The 13,948-nt window shown below is 53.5% G+C and overlaps 4 protein-coding genes across 5 annotated transcripts; all 4 read left to right on the top strand.

The window, feature by feature from the left end:
* The first annotated feature begins 1,013 nt into the window (after nucleotides 1-1,013).
* On the top strand, nucleotides 1,014-1,637 carry LOC128273838 (uncharacterized). 2 transcript variants are annotated; one of them, XM_053011893.1, is made up of 2 exons: nucleotides 1,014-1,153; nucleotides 1,232-1,637. In XM_053011893.1, the coding sequence occupies exons 1-2, from the start codon at nucleotides 1,079-1,081 to the stop codon at nucleotides 1,589-1,591; spliced, it is 435 nt and encodes a 144-aa protein (XP_052867853.1). In that variant the 5' UTR covers nucleotides 1,014-1,078; the 3' UTR covers nucleotides 1,592-1,637. The 2 variants fall into 2 exon arrangements, with proteins under 2 accessions (XP_052867853.1, XP_052867852.1); XM_053011892.1 differs by having other exon boundaries at nucleotides 1,014-1,156; nucleotides 1,232-1,635.
* Nucleotides 1,638-4,600: 2,963 nt separating this feature from the next.
* On the top strand, nucleotides 4,601-5,481 carry LOC128274032 (uncharacterized). The gene is made up of 2 exons (XM_053012116.1): nucleotides 4,601-4,709; nucleotides 4,778-5,481. Coding segments are annotated over exons 1-2 (678 nt in total). The 5' UTR covers nucleotides 4,601-4,708; the 3' UTR covers nucleotides 5,455-5,481.
* Nucleotides 5,482-5,675: 194 nt separating this feature from the next.
* LOC128271923 (monocarboxylate transporter 7) lies at nucleotides 5,676-8,024 on the top strand. The gene is made up of 5 exons (XM_053009608.1): nucleotides 5,676-6,319; nucleotides 6,400-7,001; nucleotides 7,190-7,334; nucleotides 7,491-7,611; nucleotides 7,694-8,024. The coding sequence occupies exons 1-5, from the start codon at nucleotides 5,956-5,958 to the stop codon at nucleotides 7,956-7,958; spliced, it is 1,497 nt and encodes a 498-aa protein (XP_052865568.1). The 5' UTR covers nucleotides 5,676-5,955; the 3' UTR covers nucleotides 7,959-8,024.
* Nucleotides 8,025-9,499: 1,475 nt separating this feature from the next.
* Nucleotides 9,500-13,719, top strand: LOC128274434 (glycogen [starch] synthase). The gene is made up of 6 exons (XM_053012636.1): nucleotides 9,500-9,648; nucleotides 11,010-11,146; nucleotides 11,215-11,591; nucleotides 11,657-12,997; nucleotides 13,071-13,209; nucleotides 13,272-13,719. The coding sequence occupies exons 2-6, from the start codon at nucleotides 11,023-11,025 to the stop codon at nucleotides 13,373-13,375; spliced, it is 2,085 nt and encodes a 694-aa protein (XP_052868596.1). The 5' UTR covers nucleotides 9,500-9,648; nucleotides 11,010-11,022; the 3' UTR covers nucleotides 13,376-13,719.
* The last annotated feature ends 229 nt before the right edge of the window (nucleotides 13,720-13,948 follow it).

Here is a 13,948-nt window from a genome sequence, read left to right as displayed (position 1 = left end):
ACCGTGTCCACCAGATTACAGTCTTTCGCCACGAATCGATCAAACAGCCTTTCATGAAGGGGATGACATGATTAGGAGCTCAACGGCAACTCACAATCCCTACAGAAGTTGGATCCGGGTTTTAATCCTTCTCCGACGCAAGATTAATGTTTGATTCCTTTCCAACTGCCACTGCTCGTCAAGATCTCAGGTTCGGAGAAACGAAATGAGCTTGTTCATTACGCCCAAAGTCGCTCCCGTGCAGAGTTACATTGTGGTGCGTTCTTTCAACCTGCGGAGTGTTTCTAGGAATTGATTTACCATCCCACTGGACGTTGGCGTTACGGCCGCAGAAGGACCAATAGAGCTGTAGTATGCAGTTCGCCAAAAATGGTGCGTCCAAAGTCGATCCAATCAATACATCGATTGCGGCTGGGGTGCTGACGGGTGCTGATGCCGCACGGAACCGGTCACTTTCGGAGTGCAATTTCGGCCGGTAAACAGTGCTTCGGTGCAGCTGTGTAACCAAAGGCCGGCCTGCCATCGTTCTCCAACCGAAATCGTGGAGTGCCAAATTGACGTTTCTTTTCCCAAACGTCTGAAAATTTGAAGTCTAAGAATCGGACAAAAAATAAATGAAGAAAGAAAAGGCAATAATTTGTAAAAATATTTGCTATACTAACCAGAGATAGTTTAAAAGTTTGAGAATTACAAAATTTCAAAAAAGCCAAGAGAAAGTAACTATAAAATGAGCAAACCAACAAAAGAAATCGACAAGTAAACAGATAACCGAAAGATCGTTACAAAAACAGCTCTCCCAAGTCTCACCGTTCTTGAGCCAGTTCTACTTCAACCGGTATCAGCGTGCATCGTGCATCCGATTAGAATGCAATCCTTGCACGCGTGTGACGTCGGGTCGACCGAGGGTGCTCTCCGCTGCCGAAGGGCTGATAAGCTGCGACGCCCTTGCCCCGGTTCGGTGCAATCGTTTCAAATGTTTCTATTTATTCGCAGCTCACCATCGGCCAGGGATTCAGTTGTGCAGCCAATCTCGCCTGCGGTGTTCAGTATCTCTCTGTGTAGAGCAGTAGTAGTCAGCATGAGTCGTGCGCTAAGTTTGTCCGCCACTGTGCTGCTGGCGGTGGTGGTGCCTCTGGTGATCGGTGCACCGACTGTGGTAACGCCCGGATAATTAATATCGCTTTCACCGAGCCCATCGGGTGCCTTACGGTTTGGTAATTTGCCTTCGCAGCATCTGCCGGACCTGTGGTACGGCCAGAACACGCCGGCCCATCCTGAAGACCCATCCGGAACCAGCTCGCCGCCGCCGACGACGACCGGCCGGCCGCACAGCGTCGAGCCGACGTGGATCACGGTCACGATGAATCCTGTCGAGGCTCGGTACGATCCGCCCGGAGGCAGCATCCAGCCGCCGACCACGATGCAACCGTACGTCGCCTACGTTCCGGTTCCTCCCGTACCGCCCAACCACGCGGCCCCCGGTTGGCCACGGTACTTCCCGGGTATGCCCGTACTTCCGCCGCCGCCATATCCGTACTCGTACCACCATCTCTGTGGCCAACATGCGAACCAAGCCTACCGTCTGCTATAAAGAAAGTGTTTAGTGACCCGATCCCGTGTAGCGTGTTACTTGTCGTTGAGAGCCGGAGACCCCGGCACCCCGGCACCCCACTTCCTGAGACCGGGTGTCCGTTCCCGCGCCGACCATCCGATCGATTACATGCTTCTGGTTAATTTATTCTCCTTGCCGGCATCATTTGTTACGACGCAGTGCTTCTTCCCGTTAGGGCTTCCACGTGTTCCACGGGTGTTCGCAGCCCTTTGCTTCCAACCTCCCCCGTGCCAGTCTTGTGTCAAATAATTTCGTCGAAGCCATATTTTTATTGCGCACATTTCGCTCCCTGCCGGTGCTGCCGACGTTGTTTTTGGGGCGACAGTAAAAAAAAACACAGGAAGGCGTTCGCTGGTGCGCAAGGCAATCCGCACTCCGCGGACACTATCGGTGGCGTGAAATCTTCGCGACAGCCCGAAAGTGTCGAGAACGGCGCGTCGCATTCCATTGGACTGATCAAGCCATTTTTCAGTATCGAGTTTCCGAGGTTCCGTCGCGGTTATCGCGGAATTTCCTTTCGACGAATTGTCGTCGTCGTCGAATCGCTTTCGCCGTATCGTCGGCAATTGGGTTTATGATAGCTCAATGTTCGTGTAAGACATCGGGTTGGGCTGCCGGGTTTTTTGGTGGAAAGCCAAAATTGGCTTTAGGACAACAACTGAAGCGGGAACAACGCGGAAGCTAACTCACCGACTTCCACTGAATGTGCCTAATGTATTATTCGAGGCCACATTCGCCGGCACTTCGTTCCGTTCTGGAATGGCGTGTTTGCCAAAGTCCGTTCGGATTGCCGGCATAGTTAAATATTGCTCAACCTGACCTATGTTTGATCCTTCGCCATCGGCGGTCCCGTTCCGCTCATTCCGCTGACCAAATGCATTCGCGGCCGCAGCCGAGGCACGTGACGCTGTTTGCTCGTGCAGCCCGAGTTCAAGAATGTTTGCTTTCCGCGCTCCGAACGCTTGTTTGTCGTGTCTTTACGCTGGTGGACGCATGTCCGTCAATCGGTGAGCATAATACGGATTCGTGCATAGAATCATCACCACCACACGTGAGCTCATAATCATTTAATGAATGCACTTTCGCGTCAAGCTGGGTCTATTTGATCCTCTAGAGAAGAGCACACACAATGCCAATCGACGAAAAAGGAATGTAAAGTTATGCTGTTAAACATTTTTTTTCGAAACATTAATGAAAAAGCATTATTCACCCGAATGGCACTGCAAGCAACATAAATAGGGATTTCAGATGAAAATATTTTGCAACCCCATTCGGCTGCCCATTCGGCTCTCCAGCATCATAAGCTTCCATGCGCTCACTCTCGGTTATTAACAAAAATGTGCGGATGCTTGTGTTTTCGTTTTCACCACATCCGGCACACTTACAGCCTCCCCCCAAGGGGGCCACGGATCCTCTGGACCGTCGAACCGGACCCGGAGCGCAAAAGGGTCCGCCGCCACCGTTTAGTTGGCCATTTTCGGTTTATTTAAATTAATCCCACGCGTACGGCAAGGAAATTTATAAACCCGTTGCTCGCTCGCTGACCGGACCGCGACCCGGCACGCTCTTACTCATCGCCAGCGGGATCGCCGACGATGAGCATCGCTGGCTGCCGCGAGCCGGGTTGAATATTGCTGCAGCTTGAGTGTAAACAAACCGTCACCTCCACAGGGAACGGCCGCTCACGAAAGCTGTAACTCTGGCCAGGACGACGTGCCGGTCGCTGCGTTGCAATTGCACCGCGCGGCTTTGGGTGGGGCGCACAAAAGCGGCGCGCAAATTAAAGTCGGATTACGGGCTGCGGTGAGTCGAATCGGCAGCGACTTGACAGCAGCCTCCAGAGCAGTGCGCTGGAGGGTAATGTGTTTTTATTAAATCGAAAACCGCGACGCTGGGTTTGTCATTCCACCGCGCCGCAGAGCCGTCCATTGCTTCGCATTTGATTTCGCAGTTTATTGTCGTTCAAGCGACGTCGACGACGGTGGTCGATGGTGTTCGGTAAGGTGCGGCCAAAGCAGGAGTCGAATGAAAACATCGCCGAGAGTCATATGGCGATATTAAAACACTTTACTGCCCCGAATAAAACTGCCAATTTTCGGTTCCGTGCGTGGCAGTGAAATCATTGCTTGCGGATCAACAGTGAGGGAGATATTTAAATAATATTCGAAGGACAGTATTTGATGGCCCAACATTTTGTTGCTTATCACAAGCTGTTGAGCAACTAGTAATCACGGTTTAACCTTTTCATTCAAGCATATTCGTATGTTGGAAAGGTGAATTTCAGTCAAATTCGCCAACACAAAACGAATCCCTTCGCCCGTCGATTAAATGTCGCTCTGATTGCATACTTTTAGGCGTAACGCCAAAGACTAGTCGTGTGCAAGTCTAATAGTTGCGCGCGATTTGATTGTGAATTGCGTGAAACGGCCTTTAAAATTTTGAATTTAAACTCATTTTGTTCCAATGTTTTCTTTCTTTAACTTAATTTAATGCAGATTGCAGATTCCACCGCGTATTCCACTAGTTAGGACGTTTTGAGCCGAGTGAAAAGTTATAACACTATCTGTGTCGGCCTTCCCAAACTATTCAGATCATTTCCATTAAACGCATTATAATGCCATAATAATTGGGCAGTTGGATTCGGGGGGCCTAGTAACATCGAACACAACCTTCACAATGCGCAGTTCACGATGAAGTGTTCTAGTGAGCGCGTGTATTTCTGTGGCCTTGTGCTTGGCTGTCTACTGCCTATCATAACGGTTCGCACCGTACCAGAGTGTGTAGAATTTTCTAATCGAACCAATAAATCTTTCACAGTCACAGACCGATGATTGGTCAACAGCCCCTTCAACGGAAGACGCATCGTCCTCCGATGCAGATTCAAGCAGCAGCACTGCGTCGCCTGACAGCTCAACGGACTACTCCTCGCCAGCATTCGCCTCTAGCAGCACGACGGAACCGGGATTGTATGGCCCGGATGGATCCACCGAGCCTTTCGCTACCATATGGGCTACCGATGCGAGTAACAACAGCCCCCCGTATCCGGAAGATCCGTTCAACAGCACGCTAGCAGCCACTCCGTACTGGACAAACCCTAGTGAGATGGCCGATGTGACGATCGAGCTAAGGAAAAGCTTCTTGCTCCGGTTTCTTTTCCACTTACAGTGTCACCGGAGGAAACAGCGTCGTACAGTCCGGACGATTTAAACCCCAACAACGTTACTATGCCCGAAACGCCCATACTGTACGGTCCTACCCCAGCCGTTCCTATACCCGTGATGTACAATCCGACAAATTTCAGTCCCATAAACGCGGGCGGTTCCCGGGGCCCAGCATCGATCGTGCCACTGGGTTTTAAGCTCAGTGATTCTCATATCTTCAACAGCCTTAAACCCGGCTTCAGTTTCGGGCATTCGGGGTTGTTACCATTCAACGGTCCTTGGAACGTGCCTGCCATATCGACCATGCGCTCGATCGTTGTCTCATGGCGTACCCCGAGCAAAGGTTTCCGCAAACGAACTACGACTGGGACGAAGAGGTTCCGATCCGTAAACCGTGTAGACGAGTCGAACGACCTGCGCAGCTTGCGCAGAAGGACCAGCAGTACCACCGGAATGACGCCAACCGTCGTTCGACGTCGTCTTCGACGGCGTCGTCTTCGGACAACTACGACCCGAAGGTGGCGTACGGTCACTCGCTACAGAAACTTGTCTGGGCAGTCTACGACCACCACCAGAACTCGGCGCCGGTTGCCACTGGCGAGACCCTGGCTACGGAAGACCGGAACCCCCGGATCCCGGATTGTTCCGATAGTGTTGGACTACGATTTCTTCGTCATCTAAACCGAACGGGCGCCGCGTTGAATAAAATGTCACCCTCCGATCCTCCGAATCCTCCAGCTTATCGTTGCGTCCGATTACTTTCTCGAACGGTAGCCCCGTGTGTCTTATCGCCACCTAGCATCGCGTGGCCGGGTGGGTAAACACCACGCAATCCTATCATCCCCCTTTTCTACCCGTCCAGTAGACATTAGAAAGTGGAAGGTCGTCGACGACGAACATCTAATCCGTGTTGGGGGGCTCGTGGCGACGAACCGCTGTTTGTTCTGCGATAGCGCTAAATGGCGAAATGGCGGCCGGCCCAAAACCTTGAGCAAACCGCGCCTTCCGGCAACAGTCATTACTCCTTGGGCTTGGCCTTAGCCGGATTTGACGGATCGGTCCAGGGAGTTGATAAAAAGCACCGGCGATAAACCCGCACAGCCGGAGTCTGTGTCCGACAAGCCGGCAACTCGAGTCGGTGCCGTGTGTGAGCTACTACTGTGCAGCGGAACCGGAACAGGAATGGTGGCGAATGGCAAAGGCGTCCAGTACCGTCGAGTTCCACCCGAGGGTGGCTGGGGCCTACTGGTTGGCACCGGGATGGCGATGATGTTCGTGGTGACACTCGGGTCGCTGCCCTCGTTCGGGCTAATGTTCGGGGACTTCCTGACCGACCTGGGTGAGGAGACCGGCGCCATCGCGCTCATCACGAGCTGCTTCTTTAGTGCGCTTAGCTTTGCCGGGCTCTTCACCAACACGCTGATGAAGAAGACGTCCTGCCGGACGGTCGGCCTGCTTGGGGCCGCGTCCTACATCGTCGGCAGCCTGCTGACCGTCTTCGTGCGCACCACCAACGAGCTGCTCGTCTCGTTCGCCATCTTTCAAGGTAGGCACACGGCAAACGTGGCGGAAAATTAGCATGACCCGATCCCCCCTCCGCCTTTCGTCCGGTTCCGGCGGCTTTAGGTGCTGGGTTCGGGTTGATGATCCCGGTCTCGTACACGACGTTCAACGCGTATTTCGTGGAAAAGCGCGTGGTCATGATGAGCATCGCCCAGACGCTGATCGGACTCGGCACCATGTTCTATCCGATCTTCATCCAGCGCACGATGGAGGCGTACGGGTTCCGAGGCTGCCTGGCGGTGCTGGCGGCCGTCAACAGCCACACCCTGCTGGCGATGCTTGTGATGCACCCGGTCGACTGGCACATGCGGCGGGTTCCGCTGCCTACCGCTGACCAGGAGCTGGCCGCCATGGACGCCAAGGAACACCCGGAGGAGCACCGGATGGCTGGCGGAGTGCGTGGTCAGAAGCTGCGGGGGTCCCGCCGGGCGTCATCGATACCGGGGCTCGGCAACTGGTCCGGGCCGGTCGTCGTGAGCGACAGCACCGAGCGGGACAGCCAGCCGGCCACCAAGTGGCAGATTCTGGTCGACTTCCTTGACCTGACGCTGCTCAAGGATCCAATTTACGTCAACATCGTCCTCGGCATCTCGTTCGCTCTCTACTCCGACCTCGCCTTCTTCACCCTGCAGCCGATGTACCTCTTCATGATGTCGTTCAGCAAGGTATGGTTCCGGGCGGCCAGCGGGAAATGCAATTTAAATTGGATCCCAATGCCGCCAGCCGGTCGGTCGGTCGGTTGGTGACGCATGGCCGTGAATACTAATGGCATCTTCAGCCCCCGAACGCAATTGCAGCTCACATTTTTTCACCGCTCTCTCTCTCGTTCGCCCTCCCTCTCTCTTCCGATCAGCCGGACGTTTCGCTAATCATCGCCATCGGGGCCGGAGCGGATCTAATATCGCGCATCTTCCTGGCCATTTCGAGCACATTTCTCAACATTAAGGCCCGCTACGTCTACTTGGCCGGGGCGCTCTTCACGATCGTGGCACGTTTCGGTAATTACTTCGAAAATCCTGACTGGGCCCCGAATGAAAAACAATGGCCGCCCAGCTGGTGGCCGGCCCATCCCAACGACTCCCGGTGCGATTACCGTTTGTCTTTCTAACTTGTTCCCCATTTCAATTCCGTGCCCGACACGTTCGCCCCGGCAGGGTTCCTGTGTGTGTTCGACTTCTACGGGATGGCCATCGTGACGGCCATAATGGGTTTCCTGCGCACGTGGATTCACGTGCCGCTGCCGCTCGTGTTCTCCGAGTATCTGCCCCAGGAGCGGTAAGTAACGCGCCTGACGAGTGGCCGCGCGGCACTATCTCTTGTTTCGTTGACGGATGCTGTTTCGGTGCGTCTCCGCTAGGTTTCCGTCCGGCTACGGGCTGTTTATGTTCCTGCAGGGCAACATTACGTTCGCTATCGGGCCGATCATCGGCTACATCCGTGACGTCACCGGCAGCTACACCATTTCGTTCCATTGCCTCACGCTCATGCTGGCGCTCTGCGTCATCCCGTGGTTCTTCGAAATATGCTACTACCGGTTGCAGCGCCAGGCAAGGGCTGGGCGTGCGGTGCGCCCCGACGTGGCCCATCTGCCCGTTCCGGTGATCCGTGAGACGAAGGAGTAGCTCACGATGAACGGTGGATTTTTGTTGGACCATTCAATAAATTATTACGCTTTCTTGTTTAAGTTCAGCCAATTTAAATAACGCTGGTTCTGTATACAAATGAGAAATACCCAGCTCTATGTACGTACTTATTTTAATATCGGTTCTTTATCGCTTCACCCACTATCACTTCGTTGTACATTTATGGATTACAGAAGAAAAATACATTGTTACAAACCTTCTAGTCCACGCCAATCAACTGACAGTTCTTATCGATGTTTTTTCCATTCGAATACGCATGCATTCGATACGTTTTTTTTTGTGGAGCGTAACCATAGTCGCTAGAATGTCCATCTCCATGCGGTTATTAGTTTTATCCTCCCTGTTGAAGCCGTGAGTTGTGGTAACCAAGTGGTTACACTGAGGTACCTCGGCGATTCTATGATCACGCTAGCAGCCTACAAAAAAAATCCACTGTCACGCTAACGGACTAGCAATATAACCACCGTTTGAATTCCCTTTGAAATCCGCAACGGCCGGCGGGTGAAATATTTTCCGTGTGGGGCGAAATATTTCCTTCAATCGCGAGCTCCGTCGGGCTCTTCTCTCGCTCTCTCTTGCCATGTGATAAGCAGTGTGCGATAATTTGACTTACGGAACTCGAATTTTACTTACGCTTATCGCCGCGAGCTAAGATAAGTGCTGTTATCGGGACAGCAGCGGCGAGGGGCTCGCTGATTAGATGGACTTGTTCATCGGAATTGTCGAGCAGCTTTCGACCCAAAACCGTACCGGTTTGTTATTATTTGCCAGCGCGACCTTCGGCGCGCCTCGCACGGGTTACGGTGGCAAAGTGGCACGCTCTCGCGCTCGCTCGGGAAATCTCTTCCCGACCGCACCGAGACACTATGGGGAGTTTTCATGGAACAGGCGGACATATTGTGTTTTAGGAAGAATCTACGGCCTTTTATAAACGTTTTTCTTTGCATGCGTTTTAATTAAATTCAACATTTTATGTGTAATACACTCGTTCAAGAATAATAAATGGTAAATGGTTATATGATATTTTAAAGTATTTAAACGCCTGAGCTATGCAATCTGCATGACACTAAAATGGTTTAATATACAAACACGTGCAAATATACAAACACGTGCTGAGAAAAATCTAATAGCATATGAGTCTAAAAGAGGATATACAAAGATTGTTGAAATAACCATCCGAAGTATCCAACCATGAACTATTAACGATATTAAGCCTAGCGGACCCGGACAGATCGAGACGGATGCAAAACTTACTGGAAATAATAGTTAAAATAATAATTAAAATAATAAACAATTAAAAATGAAATAAATAAAGAAATAATAGTTGAAAATTCGTATCGCTCATAGCTAACTTATCTACATATTTTATTTAAAGTTGCTTTATGATCACCTTTTCCCCATCGTGCGAGAGCGCGCCTCGATCGACTTTCACTCTCCCGTTCTCTCTCTCCCTCTCGTGCGTGCTTTTTAGAGAGTGGCCCCAAGTCCCGGCGTGACGGATTCGTCGTCGTCGGAACATTTTACTCTCGAGCTGTTGCCGCATTCGGACGTCGCGGATTGTGCCGGCCGCTGCTCGGGAGTCGAATGAAAAGTCTGTGCCAACGCGTTTTCTGGTCACCGCGTCATCCGTCCGTCCGAGTGTTAGTTCCGTGTGTAGTGTGACCGTCCCGTAAGTAACTGGATACCCCCCGCGGGGGTAATCGGACCCCGATCCGACCCGAAAGTCGTCTCCAGTGACCAGTGCGGAAAGTAGATTGGCCGGTTCGTCGGTTTACCCCGGCAACATTCCTGGCCGCTGGACTCGGCCGGAACGGAAGACAGGCTCACCGGGAGAGTGGCCGCGTCCAACGCCCTGTCCCCAAAAAACGGCCAGCACCGGGAACTGCTGCCATCGCTCGTCGCGCTACCGATTGACCTTTATTTGACATTTAAAGAGAGCGCGGCCGTGGTGGCGTCGACCCGTTCTTCGGTCGCCTACGGGACGGTGCTCGCGCTCTCACGGGGCGTGTGTGTCTCTCGTGGCTCTGTCTCCTTGCAACAACCATCCGCCCACCCGATTGATCTCGATTCTCTTGAAGGCGCGCTGGTGCAACATTGAACCACAAATTCGGGATCCGGCCCCGGCTCTTCCGGAACCGCGAACCACATGCGGTGCCAGAACGGGCCGCCGTCCGCCGTCACCTTTCCCCGAGGTCAACGACGTCGATAAGACGCTTATCGGTGTCCGGCCGATTAGCGAAGCAACGGAGTCGGGCCCCGTTGGCAGCATGAATGAGCATCACCAGGAGAAGACAGCGCCCCCCAAGACGGTCCCTAGCCTTGTTCGGGGAATTGGAAGTGGAAAAACTGGTTTTCTGGAGTGGATTCACATTCCACCGGCCGGGGCACCGGCTCAAGAGGCCCTCCACGGGAGACTCCTTTTCCGTTGCATAACCGGCGAGCGACCAGGCACCCGGATCCGGACCTTCCACGGTCTCCTGGGAGCCTTTTTGGTGATTCGAAAAGCATGGGACGATCAGTAAACAGACTGCTCTGGTGCTGGTCCTGCGATCGATCCGGTTGATATGAGACCTGTTTACAGTTGGCAGAGCGCCGATCGACGACGACGAGTGGCTACGCCGCGGCGCCAGTGCTATTTTATGTTATGCTAGACACCATATCGCTTTTGTCACGACTTCCGCGACTTCCAGCGTGACATTGTCGTGGGGTCGGCGGCGTCAAAGTCAAGGTCGTTTGATAACCTTGGACCCTTTGGGGGGCGACATACACACGCAGGGACGTCTTTTCGAACCTTCAAACACACGCACTGGTCATTAGACCGGTCATGCACGAGCCGAGAGAGAGAGACGCGACTCGAGTCATGTGCGAAATGGGAAGCGCGCAAATGTCTCCTACGCGAATGTGCTATAATTAGCGCAGTTCGCGGCACGACAAACTACGTACGATCGAGCCACTCCGCGACTATTTACATCCGATCGTGTGTCCCAAACAGCGTGACTGATGCGCCGTTTTCGGTTTGTTTATTTGCAGCTCCGCCGCCACCATGAGCCGTCGTTACTCGCGCGTCGAGTCCAGCTCGGACCTGCTGCAGTTCCTGGACCGGGGCCACTCGGCAAACACCGAAAATCGGTTCACGTTCGAGATCGCTTGGGAGGTGGCCAACAAAGGTAAACGCCGTCACGTAAACGGGTCTCAGTCCGGGGGTCTCACGCTCAGATCTTTCCATTTGGCACAGTCGGTGGAATCTACACCGTGATCCGCTCGAAAGCGTTCGTGTCGACCGAGGAACTGGGAGACCAGTACTGTCTGATTGGCCCGTACAAGGAAGCGTCGGCCAGGACCGAGGTTGAGGCGTGCGAGTTTCCGAGTAATGGCCCATTCTACCGGGCCGTGACGGCGATGCGGAACCAGGGCTTCAAGGTGCACTGCGGTCGCTGGCTTGTCGACGGCAATCCGCAGATCATCCTGTTCGACATCGGGTCGGCCGCGTGGAAGATGGACGGGTACAAGCAGGAGCTGTGGGACTCGTCGAACGTTGGCATTCCGCATCTGGACGTTGAGTGTAACGATGCAATTATTCTAGGCTACACCATTGCTACCTTCATCGATGAGGTAAGGAGTTGCGTCCGAGTTGCTCCGAGGTCCGAGTTCCCATTTGATTTTTTCCGGTTTTTCAGTTTAAACGCTGCGCCGAAGTGTACTCGAAGGAGAACGAATACGGGCCCCCACGGATCGTGGCCCATTTCCACGAGTGGCAGGCCGGTGTTGGATTGATTGCGCTCCGCACGCGTCAAGTCGACGTGGCCACCGTGTTCACGACGCACGCCACCCTGCTCGGGCGGTACCTGTGCGCGGGCAACACCGATTTCTACAACAACCTAGCCAAGTTTCCAGTCGATGAGGAGGCCGGCAAGCGGCAGATCTACCACCGGTACTGTCTCGAGCGGGCGGCCTCGCACCTGTCGCACGTCTTCACGACCGTGTCCGAGATCACCGGCTACGAGGCGGAGCATTTGCTGAAGCGCAAACCCGACATCATCACACCGAACGGGTTGAACGTGAAAAAGTTTGCCGCCATCCACGAGTTCCAGAACATGCACGCGATGGCGAAGGAAAAGATCCACGAGTTCACGCGCGGCCACTTCTACGGGCACTTTAACTTTAACATCGAGAAAACGCTGTACATGTTCATCGCCGGGCGGTACGAGTTCTCGAACAAGGGCGCGGACATCTTCATCGAGGCGCTGGCCCGGCTGAACCACCTGCTGAAGACGCAGAACTCGGACGTGACGGTGGTGGCGTTCTTGATCTTCCCCGCGCGCACCAACAACTTCAACGTGGAGTCGCTGCGGGGCCACGCCGTCACGAAGCAGCTGCGGGACACGATCAACAACATCCAGCAGGAGATTGGCAAGCGAATGTACGAGACGTGCCTGCAGGGGCGCTTGCCCGAGGGGTCGGAGATTTTGACCAAGGAGGACATCGTCAAGATCAAGCGCTGCCTGTACGCGCTGCAGCGGGACGGGAACCCGCCCGTCACCACGCACAACATCGTCGACGACTGGAACGATCCGGTGCTGGACTCGATCCGCCGGTGCCATCTATTCAACACGCAGTACGATCGCGTGAAGGTCGTGTTCCACCCGGAGTTCCTCAACTCGACCAACCCACTGTTCGGGCTCGAGTACGAGGAGTTCGTGCGGGGCTGCCATCTGGGAGTGTTCCCGTCGTACTACGAGCCGTGGGGCTACACGCCGGCCGAGTGCACCGTGATGGGAATCCCGAGCATCACCACCAACCTGTCCGGGTTCGGGTGCTTCATGCAGGAGCACGTGGCCGACCCGAAGACGTACGGCATCTACATCGTCGATCGGCGTCACGTCGGGCTGGAGGAAAGCGTTCAGCAGCTGTCCAAGTTTATGTTCGAGTTCTCGAAGCTCAACCGCCGCCAGCGCATCATCCAGCGGAACCGTACCGAGCGGTTAAGTGATCTGCTGGACTGGAGAAACCTTGGAATCGTAAGCGGGCGTGATGCGTGATACTTTGACCTGCAGATTGCTCTGACGCCCCCGGCTGATTATCTCGTTACAGTATTACCGGCAGGCGCGGGTGAAAGCTCTGCAGAGCGTGTATCCAGATTATGTGGATGAGTCAACGGAGTACATGAAACGGGCGTCGGAGTTCTCCTACCCGAGACCTATCAGCGCACCGCCAAGCCCTAGCTCATCCAGTGAGTTCGGTGGACCACGGTCGGCTATCTAGGGGCTCATTCTCGGGTTTATTTTTTTGTAGGACACACCACACCAGCACCTTCACTGCACGGCTCGGACGATGAAGAAGACTCCGTCAACTCGGAGGAAGAGCTAGAGGAGCTTAAAATGAATTCACATAACTAAGCGTCGCCAACAATCCTGGGTCGCGAATCCTCGCGAAGACCGGAAATATCAACCTCGGTGCCGTGCCTCCAGGTCCACTCCTTGCAGCCATAGAAGAATGCCTTCGTCGGAGGACACTGTCTGGTCACCGCACCTGTTTTACCACAACTGACCGTTACTAAAATTCTATTTAAGTTTATCACCCTGTCTCCTCTAACTTCCTGCGGCTGTCGGTGCAGCCCAGCGACCCATCAACCCATTTGTGTTCAACCACGCGAACGGTAGTTCAAAGCAAAAGCGGTCTAGAAATGTGTGGCTAGCTCGTTGTTAAACTGTCAGAAAGTATAAATTTAATAAAAACAATCTATGGAAATGTTACCGAGTGGTTTGTGGACACCTGCGAATGTGAAGGACATTTTGCACCCCGCCGTTGGCCTTTATTGAGAGCGACTTATATCAAACTCTGGTATCACTTTTGTATTAGGTGTGCAAATTAATTCTTGTGGTTTTACATTAGATGACATTACTCACTTAACGCTACATTATGAAATATGTGTTCGACAGCTACTGTCATTACGCACTACGGCACTATAA

Source organism: Anopheles cruzii, chromosome 3 (genome assembly GCF_943734635.1).
Source record: "Anopheles cruzii chromosome 3, idAnoCruzAS_RS32_06, whole genome shotgun sequence".
NCBI classification, from domain to species: domain Eukaryota; kingdom Metazoa; phylum Arthropoda; class Insecta; order Diptera; family Culicidae; genus Anopheles; species Anopheles cruzii.
The sequence above is the reverse complement of the archived record's forward strand: the minus strand, read 5'-3'. Positions and strand labels throughout refer to the sequence as shown.